The 20,981-nt window shown below is 52.3% G+C and overlaps 2 protein-coding genes across 2 annotated transcripts in view; both read right to left on the reverse strand.

Moving 5' to 3' along the window:
* TRAPPC8 (trafficking protein particle complex subunit 8) overlaps positions 1 to 6,762 on the reverse strand; it is a 56,210-nt gene extending 49,448 nt beyond the window's left edge. The window contains 3 exon segments of the mRNA XM_078613783.1: positions 137 to 331; positions 3,349 to 3,646; positions 6,600 to 6,762. Of these exon segments, the coding sequence (XP_078469909.1) occupies positions 137 to 331; positions 3,349 to 3,505 (352 nt within the window). The 5' untranslated portion in view covers positions 3,506 to 3,646; positions 6,600 to 6,762.
* A 2,038-nt stretch (positions 6,763 to 8,800) lies between these two features.
* Positions 8,801 to 20,596, reverse strand: SPATA2 (spermatogenesis associated 2). Its single transcript, XM_078613784.1, has 3 exons — positions 20,389 to 20,596; positions 16,737 to 17,146; positions 8,801 to 12,284 (listed from the first exon to the last, which is right to left on the reverse strand). Exons 2-3 carry the CDS (start codon positions 17,130 to 17,132, stop codon positions 10,923 to 10,925), a joined length of 1,758 nt encoding a protein of 585 aa, XP_078469910.1. The 5' UTR covers positions 17,133 to 17,146; positions 20,389 to 20,596; the 3' UTR covers positions 8,801 to 10,922.
* Between the last annotated feature and the right edge of the window lie 385 nt (positions 20,597 to 20,981).

Consider the following 20,981-nt stretch of genomic DNA (forward strand, 5'->3'; position numbering starts at 1 on the left):
TCAGGACTGGTTCAGATAATCGTCACCGGTGTTGGCCGTGAGCAGGAATCGAACTCGGGTCGCCGGGTTCACGCTAACCGCGACACCACCGCTCCCCACACACACAAACACACGAGCACGCATGCACTCGTCTCACCGCTGATGTTGAGGTCATAGTCCCCGGCAGACAGCAGGTTGCCCACGGGCCCGTCGGCGGCGTGGCTCGCCGACACCACGTCGCTCAGCATCTTCCGTGCCGCCGTCGGCGCCGGGGCCCGCGTCTCCAGCCGCGACACGGACACACGCAGGCCGCGCATCGCGTGCAGCTGGTTGTTGGGGTCGCGCAGGTGAACTGCGACACACGGGCACGTGCATATATATGTATATACGCGTGAACGAACGAATAACAACAACAACAGCCACTAAGTGGCGGTGACGTCACCACGGCGTGCCAGGCTACGTGCACATGAAGGGTCGAAGGCTCCCTGGCAGTAGGTAATGGAACAGAGCCCCAGGTACCATGGGTTGACTGACTGAGATGACTGGCAGATGCGCCAACTGTGCTCTACATTCTGCCAACTTGCTGTATTTTAGCCACCCGGTGCTCTGCTCGTTGCTGTGAGCATCGCTCCGCAACCCTCCATTGTAGTTGGAGGGCTAGTGCTGGCAATTATCCAGTAGTGTCTTTCATGAGCCTCCTCCACAGACCTCGATCTTGACACTGCTGGGACCAGTCATTAGGAAGTCCAATCAGCTCCACATCCATTTGTACCGCATCAGCCTATCTCCTGCCCATTTAACCCCCTTTATCTGGCCGGGCAAAGACTACTTGAGAATGCAGCGGATGGACATGCGGGATACGTGACGCAGCCAATAAAGTGTCGTCTGCTGTATGAGCTCGCTGATGGGACTATGTCCAGCTTTTTCAAGGATCTGTGAGCTCCTCAAACAATCCAGTCTGGTCAAATCCAGGATGGATTGTAGACAGTCCAGCATGAATATTTCAAACAGGCGCAGATGTTACCTTAAAACAGCTCGTGTTTTGCTCGTGTTAACTGTGGCAGAAAAGACCTGAAGCTGCAGAAGGAGAAACAGGCCAGGCAGCTTCCACAGATTGTTATGCAGCTGATGAAAATATAGGCTGATTTGGAGTGAGACCTCCACTGCCAAACAGGAGCTGGCCTTAAGCACACGATCCTTGTATGGAAACTTCTCCATTTTCTCAAAAACTGCCCCATCACTCACGCAAAGTTGAGAGGGTGGAGTATTTGAGGGCATACAATACTAACGCAGGTGCTTTGTTTTTATGGGGCTCATAAGGCCCCATCTCTGAGTGGCACGCTCCATGTTCAGCAGCAGCGCCTCCAACTCTTCCCCTGAGTGAGCAGCATTTACCAGATCACCCGCATATATAAATAACATGGATTACCAATAGGGAACCATCCCATGACGATACCTGGTTATCGATCAGCCTCCCATTGTACCTCTACCAGATGGAAATTCCACACACACACACACGTAGAATTTCACATTGTTTTGAGCAGCAGAAGGCATTGTAGAAATATCCATTGATGTGTCAGAAGGTACTTCCATGTTCCCAACATTTACCAATCTGCATCTAACAGAGGTAAAGTATGGCCAAATAATCCTCCGACCCACACAGCATTGGGATGCCCTCAACTGGCAGTAGACTGACAAATGGGCAGAGCATGTACGTGCACTTGTCTTGCGTAAACCCTGCAGCCACTGAAGGGGCTAAATCCTCCGCAATGCTAAATGCATACAATCGATACATCGAAAAATCCATTCCCACCACTGACCCTCACTGATCCTTCCCGCTCAGCAGCGCTCGAATAACTATTTTACAGCACGGGCACTAATCAATGAGAAGCCCCACTCTGCAGCTGCGGAAAGATTTTTCTCCACCGTCCTTTATAGCGTCGAGCACTAAGTGAGCAACCAAGTGGTGGCCCGCACGCGTCACCGAGTGCCGTCAAGTGGCTGCAGAGCCAAGGATTGGGGTCGACTTGCTTCCTTGTCCCGGATAACAGCCACGTCTAATTTTAATTAATAAATAAATCCCCCCCCCACACCCACCCCCCCCCTCTCCAGGTTTAATCCTGACTGCGCTATCGACGGGTCAGGAGACGAAGAATCCATTTGGAACTTTCACAGAGCAGTGCAACCCTCCCGCCGCCCCCCCACCCCCCACCCCTGCATGTTGGAGAGCGGCCCACAGAGGTGGACATCACGGAACTACCTCTCAATTTCCTTTCAAGTGACCTCTGGTCCACACGCCCCCCACTTGCTCTGCCACCGAAAACTATGATCGTCGCACGTCGGTCAAAAGCAAATTTTTTTTTATTCTCCTTCGGGAATTTAATAAAATCAAGTGCGGAAGCAAATTTAATTCGAAAGGGTTTTTTTTTCCGCCCGTGCAGTCATTCGTGGCTGGGCGCCGAGACCATTAACTCACTACTCTTGACAGTACAGTTTCATCACAGGCGCTTCCCAGGAATCAAAGCCAGAAGCTCAGCCTGACCTTCTGAGCCACCAGGCCACCGGCAGCAATGTCCAGTTTTAAAGCAACTGCCTCTGCCACCAATCGCGACTCCCTTTGTACCGACTAAAACAACAAACCAAGCACTATTACACTTCTTCTTGGTTCTTTCGGTAAAGTCACGTAGAAGGGAAATAATAAAATAATAACAATAAAACATAATAAAATAATTCTCACGACGTTTCGCTGTCTTTCCGACAGACATGTTCTTCACCTGAGGACGGCTGCTTGCGTTGTGGCCGAAACGTCGTGAGAATTATTTTATTGTTTATTTTTTTATTTCCCTTCTACGTGACTTTACCGAAAGAACCAAGAAGATGAATCCCTGCAGTCACGAAAGCTTTAAATCGACTATTACACTTGGTGTGAGGACGTCATCTGCAGCAATGAAGAGCAGCATGCAACTGTTAAGCCAATCGAATAAAAAAATAAAGTGCTTATATTGTCAATTTCCAAATTAGCACTCCCGTCGTGACAACGGTGTGTTAAGAGCGCACGTTGTGCTGAATGCGACGCGGTGCGTTAACAGCTGCAACACAAACGCAGACGCGTGCGGCAGAGATGCAATATTAACTACTAAAAAGTGCAGAGGGCAAAGTGCTGTTAGCAAGCATCAACTGGCGCATGAGGGGGTGGTGTGGCCGGAAACCAACGCCCGGCCGCCTTTGTCTCCCCAGTGACGATGTTTACACATCGTACCACGTAGTCACTTGCGGCCGAGCCGATAATGCACACATACGCTTGTACACGCGCGCGCGCGCACACACGTACGTGCTTGCGCTCATAAGACAAGCGGCCCTAACCCTCACCCTCGGACGTGAGGCGGCAGAACGGTCTGAGCAGCTCCGGGAAGCTCAGGTTGTTCTTGCGCGTCACGGCCTCGGCATCTGGGCTACACAGCGTCGCGACGCGCGGCACGAACACATCCTGCAGGAACTCGGAGGCTCCCTGAGCGCACTGCGCCATGGTGCCTCGCTCTCCTGCTCCTCCCGATTGCTCCTCCCTGATCGCTCCTCTTCCTCGTCTTCCTTGGCTTTGTTAGAGATGTCTCCTCGATACGGTTATCCAAGAGCTTGTCTTTGGGGTGCTGGCGACCAAATGTTTGGGCTGAAATTACAGCAAAAAAATACAAACCATTTGTTAGCTTCTCACAAAGTGATGGTAATAAATGTATCCACCCTGGATAGATGATTATGCCGATTGGCAGTGGTGTAGTTGTGCAATTATAAGCGCACTGCACTAAGAACCCAGCAGCGTTTGTTTAACATCAGTGGCAAGTGTTATATTTTTAATTTTTTATAATCAGTCCATATGGGTTGTGTATGATCTTCTGGGTCTCTCTTTTTAAGAAGTGTTGTGTGTGGGGGGAAAAAATGACAAAATATCTGAAGAAAACAGAGAGCCTCACGAACTTGTACTGCCATCTCCTGGCCGCTTCATATCTCATTGCTATGAAATGTTAAGTGAGAAGAAAACAATACATTGCATGAGAGCGGTTTGGTTTTGTTTAACGCACTGCGATACAAACCCAGCAACCCGAGTTCGATTTCCACTCACGACCAATAATAGTGGCGAATATTTGAACCGGTTCTGGACCTCCCCTAGGTCGACTCAGCCTTGAGTACCTGGTGCGGTGTGTAAACAATCAGCACCTGGGATATAAAGGCACTGCGCATTGTGTTGGCCACCTCGACCCCTTGTGTGCCATGCCAGCCTTCATGGGTGCTCCAGCAGTCTGTTAAAGCCTGTATGGTGGAATATTTAGTCTTTTTACGTGATGACGACGCTTAGTGGCAAATGGCAGCTGTTGTTGTTGTTGCTACATGTGCGTTGACTTGGTATGATGATGACATTGTAGGAAGCCAGCAAGAGGAAGTCAAATGCGGGCTCAGCCATTCTCCATCATCCTAAAATTAGTACAACTTTGTGGCCAAACCAAGCGTTTGTCATATGGATTCAATTGCCACTCCCTTACATAAATAGACACGTGCAAAGCCTTTGTCAATTCACTGCTGGATGAGGGCTTCCCCTATGCCACGCTGCTCAAGGGGGTTATTTGATTAAACCCCACCGCACTTAAATATTGCCTTAAAGCTTTCGTGACTGCAGGAATTAATATTCTCGGGTCTCATCTTCTTGGTTCTTTCGGTAAAGTCACGTAGAAGGGAAGTAATAAAATAATAAAAATAAAACATAATAAAACAATTCTCACGACGTTTCGGCCACAACGCAAGCAGCCGTCCTCAGGTGAAAACCAGGTCTGTCGAGGCGACAGCGTCTGAGGACGGCTGCTTGCGTTGTCGCCGAAACGTCGTGAGAATTGTTTTATTATGTTTTATTTTTATTTTATTACTTCCCTTCTACTTGACTTTACCGAAAGAACCAAGAAGATGAATCCCTGCAGTCACGAAAGCTTTAAATCGAAAATTCTCGGGTCTTTCGGTAAAGTCACGTAGATAGGTTCAAAGAAAAGGTGAGGAGCATAGTAGGCACGGGAGCATAGAAGCACAGTACAGTAATACGCTTATGGATTTAGCTTCACTGCCGTCTGCCGTCCACCACGTAGCCCTGCATCATACCTGTCAACCCATACGGTTTACCCAGATTTTTGTATAGGGAAATTGAGTTTTCAGGTTCATCCGGCGTACAGCTGTTTCAATACGTGTTTCTCCCTTGTGATGGGACTTTGTAGAATGAACGTTGAGATGTATAAGGGCACGGGGTGACCAATAAGGTTTGAATTGGTCTGTAATAAGGTGTTGCCAGGTATGCCTGATGCCATGAGTAACTTGTCAATTTCCAAGTCGTGGCTCTGAGATATGAAACAGGGGTGGGTAAAACAAGTACCGTGCTGTGCAAGACGTCAACAGCGGATGACCTCTGCCATCAAAATGTATAATTTCCATCACCTCCTTTGGGCTGTTAAAAGCTTGAGTGGGGAATAAAATCACTTTCTAATTTGACCATCAGCGTTAAAGTACTTTTTTGAGAACCACGTTTAAATGGCCAAAAGACGCACTCGATCTCGACAGACATCTGAAGCTAAGCTGGTTTATCCTGCATAGTTGACACCAGGTCACACTTCAGGCCGCCGCTGGGCTAAACTGTGGGCAGCAGAGGGCAGTGCGAAGACATCGCATTGTTATACTGCACTTCTATTGACCCACCCTCACCAACCGCACTGGCCAACGTGGTTAAAGCACGTGTTGTATTTTTAATGCCATTGTAATTAGACACCGGTGGGGAGTGGGCGATACGGCGTCAGACGTGGAGAGGATTCGCCCGGAATGTGTTTACAGCCAGCCCTACTATCCCACGTCAACACTGGCACCCATCATCCCTTTACAAAGTGTAGAACCATCGTGAAGATTGGCCAGTGCTGGCTTAAGGTGACACGGCATACATGCGAGAGCACTCGAGGTTTTTAATTGACTATATACTTCACCACGCTATACCGTCACCACCACTATTACCAACAACAACAACAACCATTCGCCACTAAGTGGCGGTGACGTCACCACGACGCTTGTGCCAGGCTAGGTGCACCTTGAGGCCACGTGAAGTGTCGAACGCCCGCTGGCAGGAGGTCACGGGGCAGACCCAGCAGGTGCCACGGGTCGACTGACTGAGATGACCGAGATGACTGGCTGATGCACCACCATCATCACACATCAACATCGCAACCACTTACACCGTCCCATCATAACCTCAATGGCTATCGTCATCGCCACAATCATCACGGCCACATTATGCCGGTTTCGCACATCCCGTGCCTGTCACTCTACTGTTGGATGAGGGCCTCTCACGGCGGGGTTGTTTGACAATACTTCAACCAGTGCCATCACAACTATCGTCGCCACATCACCACCACCACAATCAACACGCACAGTCGTCACTCACGACCATCACCGCCAATCCACCCCACTATCAACACCATTATCACCACATCACCATAATCATCACTACCACCACCACAGGGCCTCTACCTCAGCCCCGTAGGCGCGCGCGTTCGCCCGGCTCCACTGCTTGACGACCACGGCCGCGGACAGAGTTCGCCTACCGAGTGAAAGCTGCCTCAGGGAGCTTCTCTTCCCCTCGCAAGCCGACGCCGCCGCTGCTGCTGCTGCCTGGCGCGCCGCTAACGCTTCCTCTGCGTCTCGCAGTGCAACGCGGCCGCCATCACCCCCATGGCCCCGCCCCTCAGCCCACTGTGGCAAAGCCCCGCCCCTCATTGAAGCCCCGCCCCCCCCCCAGATCTCGTTGTCCCTCCCCCCAGATCTCGTGGCACCTTCCCCCAACCTCGTTGCTCCACCCCTCTCTCTCTCTCTCTCTCGTGGCCCCTCCCACTCACTTCGTGGCTCCTCCCCACCCACCAACCTCCTGGCCCCGCCCTTCCCCATTTCATAGCCTCTTCCATCCGGGCAATGCAACGAGGTGGATGAAGCCCCCACCCGACCCCCTCCTGACCACGCCCCGTGGTTATTAGGCCACGCCCGATCGCCATTGGGCTACGCCCCTTTAAGCCCCTGACCCCCCCCTCCGTTCCCAGCAAATATTGCAGCCTAACTCCCACAATGCAACACAAGAAGCCGGGGTCGTTCCTCGTGCTGGTCGCACCTCTGCCCCCCCCCGACATTCCTGACCACGCCTCTTTCATTTAGGTATGACCACGCCTCCTTCATTAACATGACCACGCCTCCCTCATTAACATGACCACGCCTACCTAGCTTTCGTGAGCACGCCAATTATTAAACCCCACCGCACCCGCCAATCCCCATCGTCCAAATCCTGCGCCCCACGTGACGCGAGAGCGGAAGCGGTCGAGTCGGTCACGTGATCACCACATTCGCCCGATCACGTGGTGGCGTGGTCGGCTATCCAGCAGTGGATGGATCGTGGCTGGGTATGATGATGTGGTGACTCAATACAATAGAGGTGGTGATGATTCACGTGTAATAGTTATTACATCCCCCTGATTCATTAAATGAGACTGATCCTCGTGATGGGCCGCAATGCTATGGGTGTATGGAGGGAGCGGTGGCGCAGTGGTTAGCGCACTGCACTCTTAAGCGATTCCACTGCGTGGGCGGGGCTAGTGGGCGTGGTTATGTAAAAGAAGGCGGGGCTGAGACGGGGAGGGAGGGGCATCACCTTGTGTCCTGGTTGAGCCTCCCAGATATTTGGTGGCTCTACAAATATTAGCCACCACGGGCGAATAGACACGAATAAAACATCGATGCCTGTGCTCACGTAATCAATTGTTTACGATTTATTTTTATTTATTTTTATTCAAATCGAATGTTACCCTTCTTAGAACCAGCATTCAACCAGACCGAAAAAAACACATGCTAGAACATGAGACAGAAAAATAGAAAACAAGTATAGATTTTTGACTTAAAACGTCGATTCTTACACACACGATTCCAAGCATCTCTCGCGAGCTTATCGATATCAATCAATGAAATCAATCGATTGCATCAGGCCATTCTCAACAACACCCAGTGTTTCACGATACGATATCAATGTCCGTGATATGACTGTCATCGCGATATCAGACTCCCGTAACTTTACAATTGCATTTAGAATTTCAGTAAATTAGTTTTTTTTCTTTGCTGTCCAGTACTTGAGGGAGAATACTGCCCACTGCGACAAGTTTTCAAACCATTCTAACTTCATAACAAATTCCGTTCATGACATTCAGATATGCATTTATTCAATTAACTCATCAGCGATTGTCATTTCTTTAATATTTTGTCTGATATAAAAATGTTAACGTTCAAAGAAATAAAAATTAGTTTTATAAAACGGACGAAAAGGTTACCGTGGGCCTTTTATTGTGCTATACTAAACTATTTATTTTATTTTACCAGGTGAGGCCCACTGAGCGTTATAGCTCATTTTCAGAAGCAACCTGGCCACAGCTGATAGCTCAACGAAGTGGCTTCTCATCACGTGGAAGTTTATAGCAGCCAAATACTCTAAATGCGTGATGCTGGTAGGAACCTCCTGGTTACACCAGCCCACAGGGGATTATTGTGTCCGTCCGTCGTGCATCAAAAAATGGGAGGGGTGGGGCCTGGTGGAGTGGGGCTGGGTGGAGAGGGGAGGGTGGGGAGGAGCTGGGTGGGGAGGGAGGGAGGGGCTGGGTAGGGAGGGGCTGGGTGGGGTGGGCAGGGGCTGGGTGGGGAGGGTGGGGCTGGGTGGGATGGGGCTGGGTGAGGGGTGGGAGGGGTGGGGCTGGGTGGGGAGGGGCTGGTCACCTCGTGGTGCCCTTATAAAACTCAACGTTTAACCTACTCACGCCGGCTTGTGCCCGCCCTCACAGTCGGGCATATTTGCGGAATACTCCACGCCGCCGTTGACCCTGGCCATTGACCGAGCAACCCAACGTTCCTACCAGCTCCCTCCGCAGGAATGTGTTGTTGAAATGTGGAGGAGAAAATCGGAGCACTCGAAGAATAAAAAAAAAACGCAACCACGGGAAAAGAGTGAACACGCAAATTCCAAATACAGGATGCTTTAAAAAAATGTTAACACTTCTGAGAATTTGAAACAACACCTCAAGAAATGTGCCTCCGGGCTCTGGAGACCACCTGGAGAAGATTCCAGGCAACGTGTTGACAATGATGGCGAACAAGTGGAGAGTCGTTTACTTTTGAAGCTATTAACATACATTTGTTATCATGTTACAGTGTCGGGATCCAAACTCTTGAGCTCTTTCGGTAAAGTCACGTAGGTATGAAAATAATAGATCACGACGTTTCGATCGCAACACAAGCAATCGTCATCAGGTGGGACAACCACAGCAAGAGAACACTGCTGTGGTTGTCCCACCTGATGACGATTGCTTGTGTTGCGATCGAAACGTCGTGATCTATTATTTTTCTACCTACGTGACTTTACCGAAAGAACCAAAGAGTATGTTACAGTGTATTATCCGTTCTTTTCTTCCATTAAAAACGACAGTCCCATGTAAGTGTTCACATTGTTTTGAAGCATCCTGTATACAGGCGTCGGGGTCAGGATCGAACCCACGACCTCCTGTATACCAGGCGAGGTAGTTAACATCTCCTAGCCACCGTGGCGTCCCACTAGGTTGTGGAATCGCAGAAACACTCGTGGTCGCCCATCCAGGTGCTATCCAGGTTCAACCTGCTTACGCTTCCAAAATATGTCTAGATCGGGTGCATATATTATTTTTATTATTCTATGTTGGGTTTATACAAGCCGGCGGTGGTCAGTGAGGGAGGTGACGGAATGAATGGAGGGACAGGGGCTGGGAATGGAGCTGGTGTTGCTGGGGTAGGTAAGGCAGAAAAAGGTGGAATGTGATGTTTTTTGGCCAATACCAGTTACATTTTGCCAGGTTTTTGTTGTTGTTTTTTACGAGTTGAGGAAACAGGCAGAACCCGGAGGAAATCCATGCAGAACAGGGGAAGAGCGAAGACATTTTTAGACGAAACATTATTTCCAGGAATGTTCCGTCTCCATTTCGGGAGTAAACAACAATCCCCCCCAAAAAAATCATCCCACTGTGGTCAATTCAACGAATTTTGTCAAAACAACACTCTGTGGATCCACCGCTACACTCAAGGCACACAACAACGGACAACGTCCACGGATGACGTCTCAATGGAGTTAACGTTGCCCGCACTTTCCAAGCAGGCTGCGTTGAGCTTCATAATAGAAACTGTGCACTGTTCCTTGGGTGTCGGGCTGGAAAAAAACTTGATAACCCACGAATATATATACTAGCTATGAAACCTTTAACACCTGGCACCACCACCAGCATGTAAAGGGGAGTCGAGTCGAGGATTTAATGCACGGGGAGAGTGAGAGTGAGAGAGAGGAGCGGGAGAGGAGAACCCCGCAGTCCAGACGGGAGGGCCAGTCCGTCCAGACGGGAGGACCCGACAAGAGGGCGGTCCAGACGGGAGGGCCAGTCCGTCCAGACGGGAGGACCCGACAAGAGGGCGGTCCAGACGGGAGGGCCAGTCCGTCCAGACGGGAGGACCCGACAAGAGGGCGGTCCAGACGGGAGGGCACGGGGTTCCGCACGGGAGGACTCAGTGGTCTGGCAGAAATGATTTGACGACCCCGACAAGAGGGCGGTCCAGACGGGAGGGCACGGGGTTCCGCACGGGAGGACTCAGTGGTCTGGCAGAAAGGATTCGACGACCCCAACAAGAGGGCGGTCCAGACGGGAGGGCACGGGGTTCCGCACGGGAGGACTCAGTAGTCTGGAAGAAAGGACCTGACGACCCCGACAAGAGGGCGGTCCAGACGGGAGGGCACGGGGTTCCGCACGGGAGGGCACGGCGGTTTATATGGGAGTGCTCGGCGGTCCGGACACCAGCGGGGCCATCCATTCCGCACGGAACTTTCACCTCCTGCTGCCGCGGAACGGCTGCTGCTGCTGCTGCCCGTGCCCGCTGGAGCCAATGGGCGCAAAGTCGTGCTTGCTCCCATCGCCGGCGCCGAGGCAGACTTCGCGGTAATGCACGCAGCAATCCTGGCACGTCACCTTCTGGCACGAGCGGCAGCTGAGGGCGCCATTCGCGTCTCCGCAGAAGCCGCAGTGGATCGTCGCGAGTGACGGTTTTGCCGGCACCGCCGCCGCCACCCCCTGTTGCTGCTGCTGCTGCTGGTGCAGCTGCTGGCTCTTGATGCTGGACTCGGAGCGCCGAAGTTTTGGCGAAGCGCCGTCGTCTGCTCCCTTGCACGCGTGCAATCGCATGCACGACTCGCACAACGGGTCCCGGCAGTAGCAGCACTTCTCCACCGCGGCAACGCGGCACCGGTAGCAAACGTCGAACGTCGCGGCGCCAACGTCGCCGCAGCTCCTGCCGACGCTGCCGGCGCCGGAGTCCGACGAGACGACGGTGTTCGTGGCGCGGCGTTGGTTGCCGCGCATGGACACGCTCTGCTGCTGGTGGTGGTGAGAGGGGGGCGCTGCTTGGCGTGCCACCATCTCGGCCCCTGTCCCCGAAACGTTGGCGCCTGCCTGGAATCGGCCGCGAAAGTCCGCGCGGTCGCTCGGCGAGCTGCTCATGCGCATGAGCGACGGCGTCGGACGGAGAATGGTTTCGTCGCGGTCTGCCGCGCCACCACCACCGCCGCCGTCACCACCGACGTCGTCTTCGTTGTCCTGCGCCAACGCGGCCGCGATGGCGGCGTCGTTGCGCTCCCGCGAAGCGCGATCGGCGCTGCTCAGCACCGCCGGCAGGATCTCCGGCGCTTCCACGGCCAGCCCCGAAAACGACGCCCCGTGGAAACTCGGTTCCCCGCCGCGGCCGCCGACACCGTCGTCGTAACCGTCGTCGGCGGCGGCGGCGCCGGTCGCGGCGGAGGCGGCGGCCGCTTTGCCGGCGTCGCCGTTCGCCGTCTCGGCGGTCGCCGCCGCTCGCGCCAGCGCGGCGACCTGCGCCTCCAGGCCGCCGCGCGTGCCCCGCCGGCGCTCGCGCACCACGTGGCCTAGCGGGAGGCGGAGGGCGCCGGCGCGAGTCGCCATCTCCTCCATGAGCCGGCACTCGGCGGCGGCGAGGAAGAGGTCGAAGGCGACGGCCAGGGCGACGTCGGGCTGGGAGCGGCCGCGACGCTCGTAGGCGACGGCGGCGACGTCGGCGCCGTCGGCGTCGTCGCTCTCCGGCGGGCAGCGGTTGAAGCCAAGCAGGTGGAGGATGCGCTCGGTGTCGTCTTTGCGCAGGACGCCGCGAACCCAGTAGACGAAGGGCCCAGAGAAGGCCTGCGCACGGACAGGTGGACAGCGACGGAGCCGTTAGTTTAGCCGGGGCTCAGGCGCCCACCGCTGCTGCGGAGTGCTCAGCATGAACGGTGTTGTGCGTGCAGTTTGTACATTTACAGGGACTCCTCTAAGTACGAACATTCGACGTAGGAACTTTCATAGATACGAACAAACTTGTGCGTTTGTCCAATCGCCCGTTCGGACCGAGAGTCGTAAGTTCAACCGCCGTGCAATAGATGGCGGTGGTGGCATCTACATGTTTAGACCATGAAGAACCAGTGGCATCTACATCTACGGGAGATTATATAACTTTTAAAGCCATTCCCCGTATTTAGTGTACACGCCGTACAACTTGTTTTGAACCTAACACGTTCATAAGTAGAGTCTCTGTATTTGTTCGTGGAACATGTGGTCCATAAACTCCTTTCTGTCACCACGCATTAAAGTTAAAGCATTAAATGACTATGACTGGTGGTCTCCGAACCCAAGTTTAGGCAGCGTTTTGTACGCGAGTACACACCACTGAATCACAATCAGAATATGTATTGATGCTGCAGGAATCCGGCGGGTTCAGAATGTTACAACAACAAACAGCACAAAATCACGATAGGCGTGCAAAGTATAGGAAAGGTAAGCAAATGACTTTGAAAATAAATGAGTAAAACTACCTTTTTTTTTTCCCGGGCAAAGCCCATTGGCCACAAATGACAGCTCAACGAAGCGGCTCATCACGTGGCAAGTTATCGCAGAAAAATGATTGAAAACAGGACCCTGCGGGGTGGGCTGGTAGGAACGAATAACCAAAGAATATAAACATAATGTATTATTACACTTGTTAAGCCAGGAAAGCCCCACTGAGTCAAAAGGTTTTTGTAGGGTCCTGCCAAGTATTTGCAGTAGGGGGCGATGTTGATACACGGACGGACGGACGGACGGACGGACGATATAATCTATTGGTGGTCTGGTCCACTTCGTTCCTACCAGTATAATCTAAACTAGACTGGGGTCCCCCAACACAAAAACAAAGATCACCCATGTAGCCTCAGCAGCCTGTTGGGGCAAGTGCTGTTAGCGAGCACCCATGAAGGCCGGCACGGCACACGAGGGGGTGGGTGGCCAACACCACGCCCGGCCGCCTTTGTCATCCCCCATTAGCGATGGTTCACACACCGCACCAGGTACTCATTTGAGGCTGAGTCGACCGCGGGGAGGCTCAGGACCGGTTCAGACAATCGTCACAATGTGTTGGCCGCGAGCAGGAATCGAACCCGGGTCTCTTCCGGGTTCGTAGCGCAGCGTAGCGCTAACCGCTACCGCTCCCAGCGCAGCCCCGAATGAAGTCGCGGGCTGGGGATGACATCAGTGAGACACCGCACTTCCCCGAGAGAGGACCACACGTGGCATCTGGATATATTGTGGATGTAAAATTATACAGGGTTCCCTCTGTTTTTTTTTCGCGAGGGATACGCTGCGGGGATGCTCGTGAATATAAAATTCGACCTCAGATAAATGCACAAGCTATTAAGTACGTGGATATGAATGGATAATAATAACTCTAAAGCCATTGATTAAAATATGTAGTGAAGACGAATAAATATTAAAGTATTAAATGTCATTACTTTATCCCATCACATTCTCTCTCATCATTTTATTTCATCACTTTATTTCTCTCTCTCTCTCTCGATGCGGATTGCCAAAAATCGCGGATAGCCAAGTTCATGAAAAACGAAGGGAACACTGGGCATGCGCGTAAAACGATTTATGGGGTTCACCGATTGGACGACCGATAATACTAACCATGAAGCACCGGGGTAACATCGACTGGAGTTGTGTGTTTCGCGGGATCGGGTTGATTTATGTTCGAGTGTTACTGTCAGTGTTTCCCGTGATGCCGTTCTGATCTCTATCTGGCTGTCACTGCCCTGATCTCTATCAGTCTGTCTCTGTCTCTGATCTCTGTCTGTCTGTATCTGCCCTGATCTCTATCTGGTTGTCACTGCCCTGATCTCTATCTGGTTGTCACTGCCCTGATCTCTATCTGGTTGTCTCTGCTCTGATCTATATCTGTCTGTCTTTGCCCTGATCTCTGTCTGTCTGTCTCTGTTCTGATCTCGATCTGGTTGTCTCTGCCCTGATCTCTATCTGGTTGTCTCTGCCCTGATCTCTATCTGGTGTTCACTGCCCTGATCTCTATCTGTCTGTCTCTGCCCTGATCTCTATCTGGTTGTCTCTGCCCTGATCTCTATCTGGTTGTCACTGCCCTGATCTCTATCTGGCTGTCTCTGCTTTGATGTCTATCTGTCTGTCTCTGCTCCAATTTCTACATTGTTGTACTTCGTCACTCATGCAAATCGTGGCATCTCGAGTTCTCACCTGGTTACAATAAACATCGACTTGAGACTCCGCACGAACGCTGGAATGTCATTGCTGCTGCTGCTGTTTTGGTAAAAACCCCGTCGCCGTGACACCAGTTCAGGTTTTAGATTCCATTTTCCTTCCACTTTCACTTAAAAGCACACGACGGTGCCTTTAAAATATGCCCATTTCCCTTTTACAGCCCAGAATCAGCAGTAGAAATCGTTCCCCTCCAGTCTACGGCAAAATGTTAACCGCATCGCTTGGTATACAGAACGTTGTGGATACGATTCAGACCCTGACACCTGCTGTATATTTGGAGTTTGCGTGTCTCTCTCCCCGTGGTGGCATGGGTTTTTCTGCGGGTCCTCCGGTTTTTCCCTCCACATTTAGAATCAACATCGCGCGTTTAGAGTATTTGGCTGCTGTACATTACCACGTGGTGATGATGATAAGCTCACTTGGTTGAGCTATCATTTGTGGCCAGGTCACTTCTGAAAAAGAGCTACATAGCTCGGTGGGACTTGCCTGGCCAAGTAAAAAACAGCTTACGTTGAACTTCTGTCGCACCGTGCGTAGCCAACCGCATGGTAATAGCAGGGGACGAGTTAGTTTACCCATCGGACAACCACCGCCAGTCACGTGACTTCTCCCCAACAAGCGGTTCTCGTTTCATCGACCACGGAGCGACGACGACGACGACGACGACGATAGGCCGAGTCGATCCCCACCACCGCCACCCTCCCCGGCGCAACGAGAAGTCGAACTCGCCGAGACAGCCACCGAGCGGACGGGAAGGGGGCATCGTGGCTGTCGCCTGTTTGGTTTTTCGTCTCGTCCGCTACCGGGACGAGGTTCATGATGCCATGGGTAGGGGGGGGGGGCGGAAGGCCAAGGTGGAGGTAGGGGGGGGGGGGCTAAGTCGTGTGTCGGGTGAAAAGGGGGGGGGAAACACGTCGAGAATTTGCGCGCATGTCGTTAAAATCGTCCCAGGGACCTGTCTATGCGTCTGTCCGTCTGTTAGTCTCTGCGTGTCTGCGTCTCTCCATCCCTGCGTCTCTCAGTCTCTGCGTCTCTCTATCTATGCGTCTCTGTGTCTGTCCATCTGTCCGTCCGTCCGTGCGTGTCTGCATCTCTCCGTCTCTGCGTCTTTCCATTTCTGTATCTCCGTGTCTCTCCGCGGCTCTACGACAAACCTGGAAAGTTTCGCAGCCGCGGCAGAGTGTCCTCTTGTTTAATTCACGTAAGCCGTCTATACGCTGTCTCTCTCAAACGGTTCCCATCACCACCACCACCCCCCCCCGCCCCCCGGGCATCTGAAGGAAGCGTTAATGTTAATCTCCACTATTCCCCCAGTCCCCTGGCTCCTCGGAACGCTTACCCGCCAAAATGACGACGGTGTTTCCTCCTCCTCCGTCGGGACGCCCGCCTGCCCGCATTCGCGCGCGTGCCCGCCCGCGCGTGGCATTTGGACGATTTGAAGCTGCGTCTCGTTTGCCACAAGATCCCGACATTAATTCAATCTCGTAATTCCGGAGGGTGAAAACCTTATTAGATTTGCCGTCTTCCAGTCAAGTGCGTGCGTTTTTGTTGTCGACACCGCTGAATAATATTACTGGGTTTGTTTTTTATTTCCCCAAGCCGGTGTGTACACACACACACACACGCGTGCGTGCGTGCGTGCGCGAATGCGTACGTGAGTAAGTGCACGTATGAGTGCGTGTGTGCACGCTTGTGTGTGAGTGCGCGTGTGAGTGTGTGTGTGGTGGGGTAGCGCTACGCTGCGCTATGAACCCGGCGACACGGGTTCGATTCCCGCTCACAGCCAACGCCAGTGACGATTATCTGAACCGGTCCCGGGCCTCCCCTAGGTCGACTCAGCCTCAAATGAGTACCTGGTGCAGTCTGGTAAACATCATCACTCGGGAGATAAAAACGGCCGAGCGTGGGTCCGGCCACACCACCCCCTTGCGCACTCTCCTGGCCTTAATAGGTGCGCGGCAACCGAAACACCGGCAAGCACACTCCAAATACACGGCGGGGGGCCATCGTAAGTGCCGGGGGATCGGTGCCCCTCGCCCACCCCACGTGACTCACCTTGATCTGCCGAAACTCCTTCTTCCAGGGGTAGAGGAACACGTGGAGGCTCACCGTCTCGAACCAGTCGAGGCAGCGGGCGATGGCGCCCAGCCCCGGCGGGCCCGGCCGGCGCTGCGAGCCCTCGACGACTCCGTAGACGTCCACGCGGCCGAACGTCGAGCCGGAGCCGCCGCCGGAGCCGGAGCCGCCGGCGGCGGCGTGCTCCCGCGAGGCCAGCAGGGCCCGCGCGTCCCGCCGGAGGTCAGCGGCGTCGCCCGGGGGCCGTCGGCCGCGGCCGCCCGGCGCCGAGAGGCGCGCCTCGTGGAAGCGAGCGTAGCTCTGGAAGAGGAGGTCGCGCTGCACCGTCGCTGCGGAGACGGAGCCGGAGCCGGCGGTGCCGCCGCGCGGGGCCATGGCGCGGGTGGTGGCTGCGCGCGGTCGCAAGCGGGGAAGGGGGTGGGCGGTGGAGACGGAATGAGAATTCTAGATTTGAAGCTTTCGTGACTGCAAGGATTCATATTCTTAGGTTGTTTCGGTAAAGTCACGTAGGTAAAAAATTTAATTAATAAAAGTAAAATTAAAATTAAATAAAAAAATAAAAATCACGACGTTTCGGAGGCAACGCAAGATTCCGTCTTCAGGTAGAACCGTCACAGCACGATAGCTGTATCACTTCATATCACTTAATACAGCAATCGTGCTGTGACGGTTCCACCTGAAGACGGAAGCTTGTGTTGCCTCCGAAACGTCGTGATTTTTATTTTATTTTTTATTTTACTTTTATTAATTTTTATTTTTTACCTACGTGACTTTACCGAAAAAACCTAAGCATATGGAATACGAATTTTTTTATTGACACCCGGAGGAATCCGATGGGACCCATGGATCTCTTTTTTGTTTACAGACGTACTTTTACACAGACGCACCTTTGCCACAGGTGTACAGACGTCACTGAGCCGCGCGTGTGTGTGTGGGGGGAAGCGTCGTGAAGTGACGCCGCTTATTGATCTATAAAAAAAATATCACACCAAGTGTTAAACCTTTGTGTTGGTTTCCGCAGGGCTTTGTCTGTTACGCAATAGCTACTGATTATTATTCATATTGTCCTATTTATAAACTGCCATCAGGCACCATGGTGCAGACAAGTGAAGTCTCCAGGCCTGATCATCAACACTCTCTCTCTCTCCTGGCATCTCTAATTACGCGCTATGAAGGAAAGCCTATTTTGTATGTTTCTTTTAAGGACGCAGTGTTGTTGATGAACGTGTTTAAGTACGTATTGTATACTCTTTGGTTCGTTCGCTAAAGTCACGTAGGTAGAAAAATAAAACAATATACAAATAATAATACGTATTGTATGTTGAACTTCATTCGCACCGTACGTAGCCAGCCGTGCTAATCGGAGGTGTGAAGGTGTGATCATTTCCCCCCCCCCACCCCCTAAATCTCATCAGATCTCGGAAGCAAAGCAAGCTGGGGCCTGGCTGAATGGTCGCACTGGGGGATGGGTGACCACCAACTAGGCAGAACGAAACAGATCCGCAGACGACATTCAATCTGCTGACACGGCCTTTCTGCGAGATTTTATCTTCCTCGCCTGGTATGCAAGGAGGTCGTGGGGTTCGATCCCGACCCTGACGCCTGCTGTATATTTGGAGTTTGCGTGTGTCTCTCTCATCATCACGCTGGCTAGGAGATGTTAACTACCTCACCTGGTCTGCAAGAGGTCATGGGTTCAATCCCGACCCTGACGCCTGCTGTATATTTGGAGTTTGTGCGTCACTCTCATCATCATCACGGTGGCGAGATGTTAACTACCTCGCCTGGTATGTAGGAGTTCTTGGGTTCGATCACGATCCTGACGCCTTTGAAACACCCTGTATTTGGAGTTTGCGCGTATTTCTCTCATCATCATCACGGTGGCTAGGAGATGTTAACTACCTCGCCTGGTATACAGGAGGTCGTGGGTTCAATCCTGACCCTGACGCCTGCTGCTGTAAATTTGGATTTTGCGTCTCTCTCTCTCTCCCCGTGGTCGATTTTTCTCCGGGTCCTCCGGTTTTTTCCCCTCCACATTTTAGAATCAACGCCACGCGTTTAGGGTATTTGTATGCAAAACATTTCCACACGATAAACTCCACTTCGTTGGGCTCTAATTTGTGATATGTCGCTTGTGAAAAAGTAGCCACATCGCTCAGTGGGACCTTACCTGGTAAAATGTTTGTTTTCATAGTAGTTAAGAATGAAACAGGAGGATTACTCCACAAATATGACTTGTCGCCTGATGAAGCTCATTGTGATTACTGGCGAAACGTCGTACTCAGATTGTAAATGCCAGAGGTGGGACAAAGTCATTGTTATGCAAGTCCAAGTCGAGTCGCAAGTCATCAAATTCATGACTCGAGTCTGACTCGAGTCCAAGTCACATGACTCGAGTCCACATCTCATAGGTGGGACAAAGTCATTGTTATGCAAGTCCAAGTCGAGTCGCAAGTCATCAAATTCATGACTCGAGTCTGACTCGAGTCCAAGTCACATGACTCGAGTCCACACCTCTGGTAAATGCTGCGTGGGTTTACTCTCCAACACACCGGTAACGAATTGGCACGTTCTGTTTACGTTACAAACCTTACTAATTGGCTGTGTCGGGTGGTGGCGGGTTTAACGACACATTTATAATCACGCGATCTAACCCCCCAAAAAATATATATTCTGTATATTACGGCGTTAGTAGTTCAGTTGAATATCAGCGACGTTGACTGAAGATAACCACACAGCTCTGGACCCATCAGCTGCAAGCTGATGGGATCGGTTGTACTGTAGTCCTGTTGCACCACCGCCTTCACCGGCCCGTGGTGACCAGCGCGGTGAAGTATGACGGAATAAGGGGCCCGTCCATAAATGACGTCACGCGATTTTGGACGATTTTTGATCCCCCCCCCCCTTCGTCACACGACGTCACAAAATGTCAGACCCCCCCCCCTCAAATATGACGTCACAAAGCTCTGCCCCCCCCCACCCAAAAAAAAAATTCTTCAAATCGCTTTAAACTATTGTCATTGTAGTGCGTATTTAATGTGGCGCTGCACTCTGATGTTGTAGGAGAAAACATTTATTACAAAGTCTATCTAATTAAGTAGAACGTGTTGTCTATATTTATTTAAAGTTGCGCATTTTGATGTGACGTCACATTTCTCACCCCCCCCCCCTCGTCACACATCGTCACAAATGTCTGACCCCCCCCCCCCCAGGTACGTGACGTCATTTATGGACGGCCCCAAACGGTGCCGTTGACGACTTTAAACGTGTGCTGTACATCATACCCACGGAGATCGAGGCACAAGACAAAGATCACCCGCATAGCCTCGACGGACTCTTTGTGGCAAGTGCTTTTAGCGAGCAGCACCCAACGAAGGCCGGCACGGGTGGGGGGGGGGTGGCCGGCACGGCACTCCGACCGCCTTTCTCTCCCCCCAGTGGCGATGTGTTACCACACAACCGCGTCTCAGGTACTCGCTCGAGGCCGAGTCGACCTAGGGGAGGCCCAGGACCGGTTCGGACGCTCTCCGCACACAGGAAGAGGACGTGAGACCAAACAGAGCCACCACAACAACGCGCGCACGAACCGACCGTTGAACACAAACGCCAAAAACTCAGCACGTGTCGCTACCTTCCGTGGTGGTGGTGCTTGGTGGTGTTTCGCCGGTGATGATGATGATGATGCTACATCGACGAGGACGACGACGATGATGATGATGGCAGAGCGAGAGGAGTGTTGTGATGTCGCGGAAAACCTTCAACAGACCATTTCCTGGTGCTCAAAAAACGTCGCCCCCCCAGCGCCCCCTCGCGTCACGCAGCGCTGTTACTGCACGTGACTCGTTTAAGGCCGAGTCGATCTAGGGGTAAAAGGCCGTCTCTCGGCTCGTGCTCTTTCGGAGGTAAGGGGCCGTCCATAAATGACGTCACGCACCTAGGGCGGGCGGGGTGTTTGAGAAATGTGACGTCACATCAAAATGCGCAACTTTAAATAAATATCGACAACACGTTCTACTTAATTAAATAGACTTTGTAATAAATGTTTTCTCCTACATCAGAGTGCAGCGCCACATTAAATACGCACTACAATGACAATAGTTTAAAGCGATTTGAAGCGTGTTTTATATTTTTTTTTGGGGGGGGCAGAGCTTTGTGACGTCATATTTGAGGGGGGGTCTGACTTTTTGTGACGCCGTGTGACGAGGGGGGGGGTCAAAAATCGTC

The sequence above is a fragment of the Lampetra planeri genome, chromosome 42 (assembly GCF_965212315.1).
Source record: "Lampetra planeri chromosome 42, kcLamPlan1.2.h2, whole genome shotgun sequence".
NCBI lineage: Eukaryota > Metazoa > Chordata > Hyperoartia > Petromyzontiformes > Petromyzontidae > Lampetra > Lampetra planeri.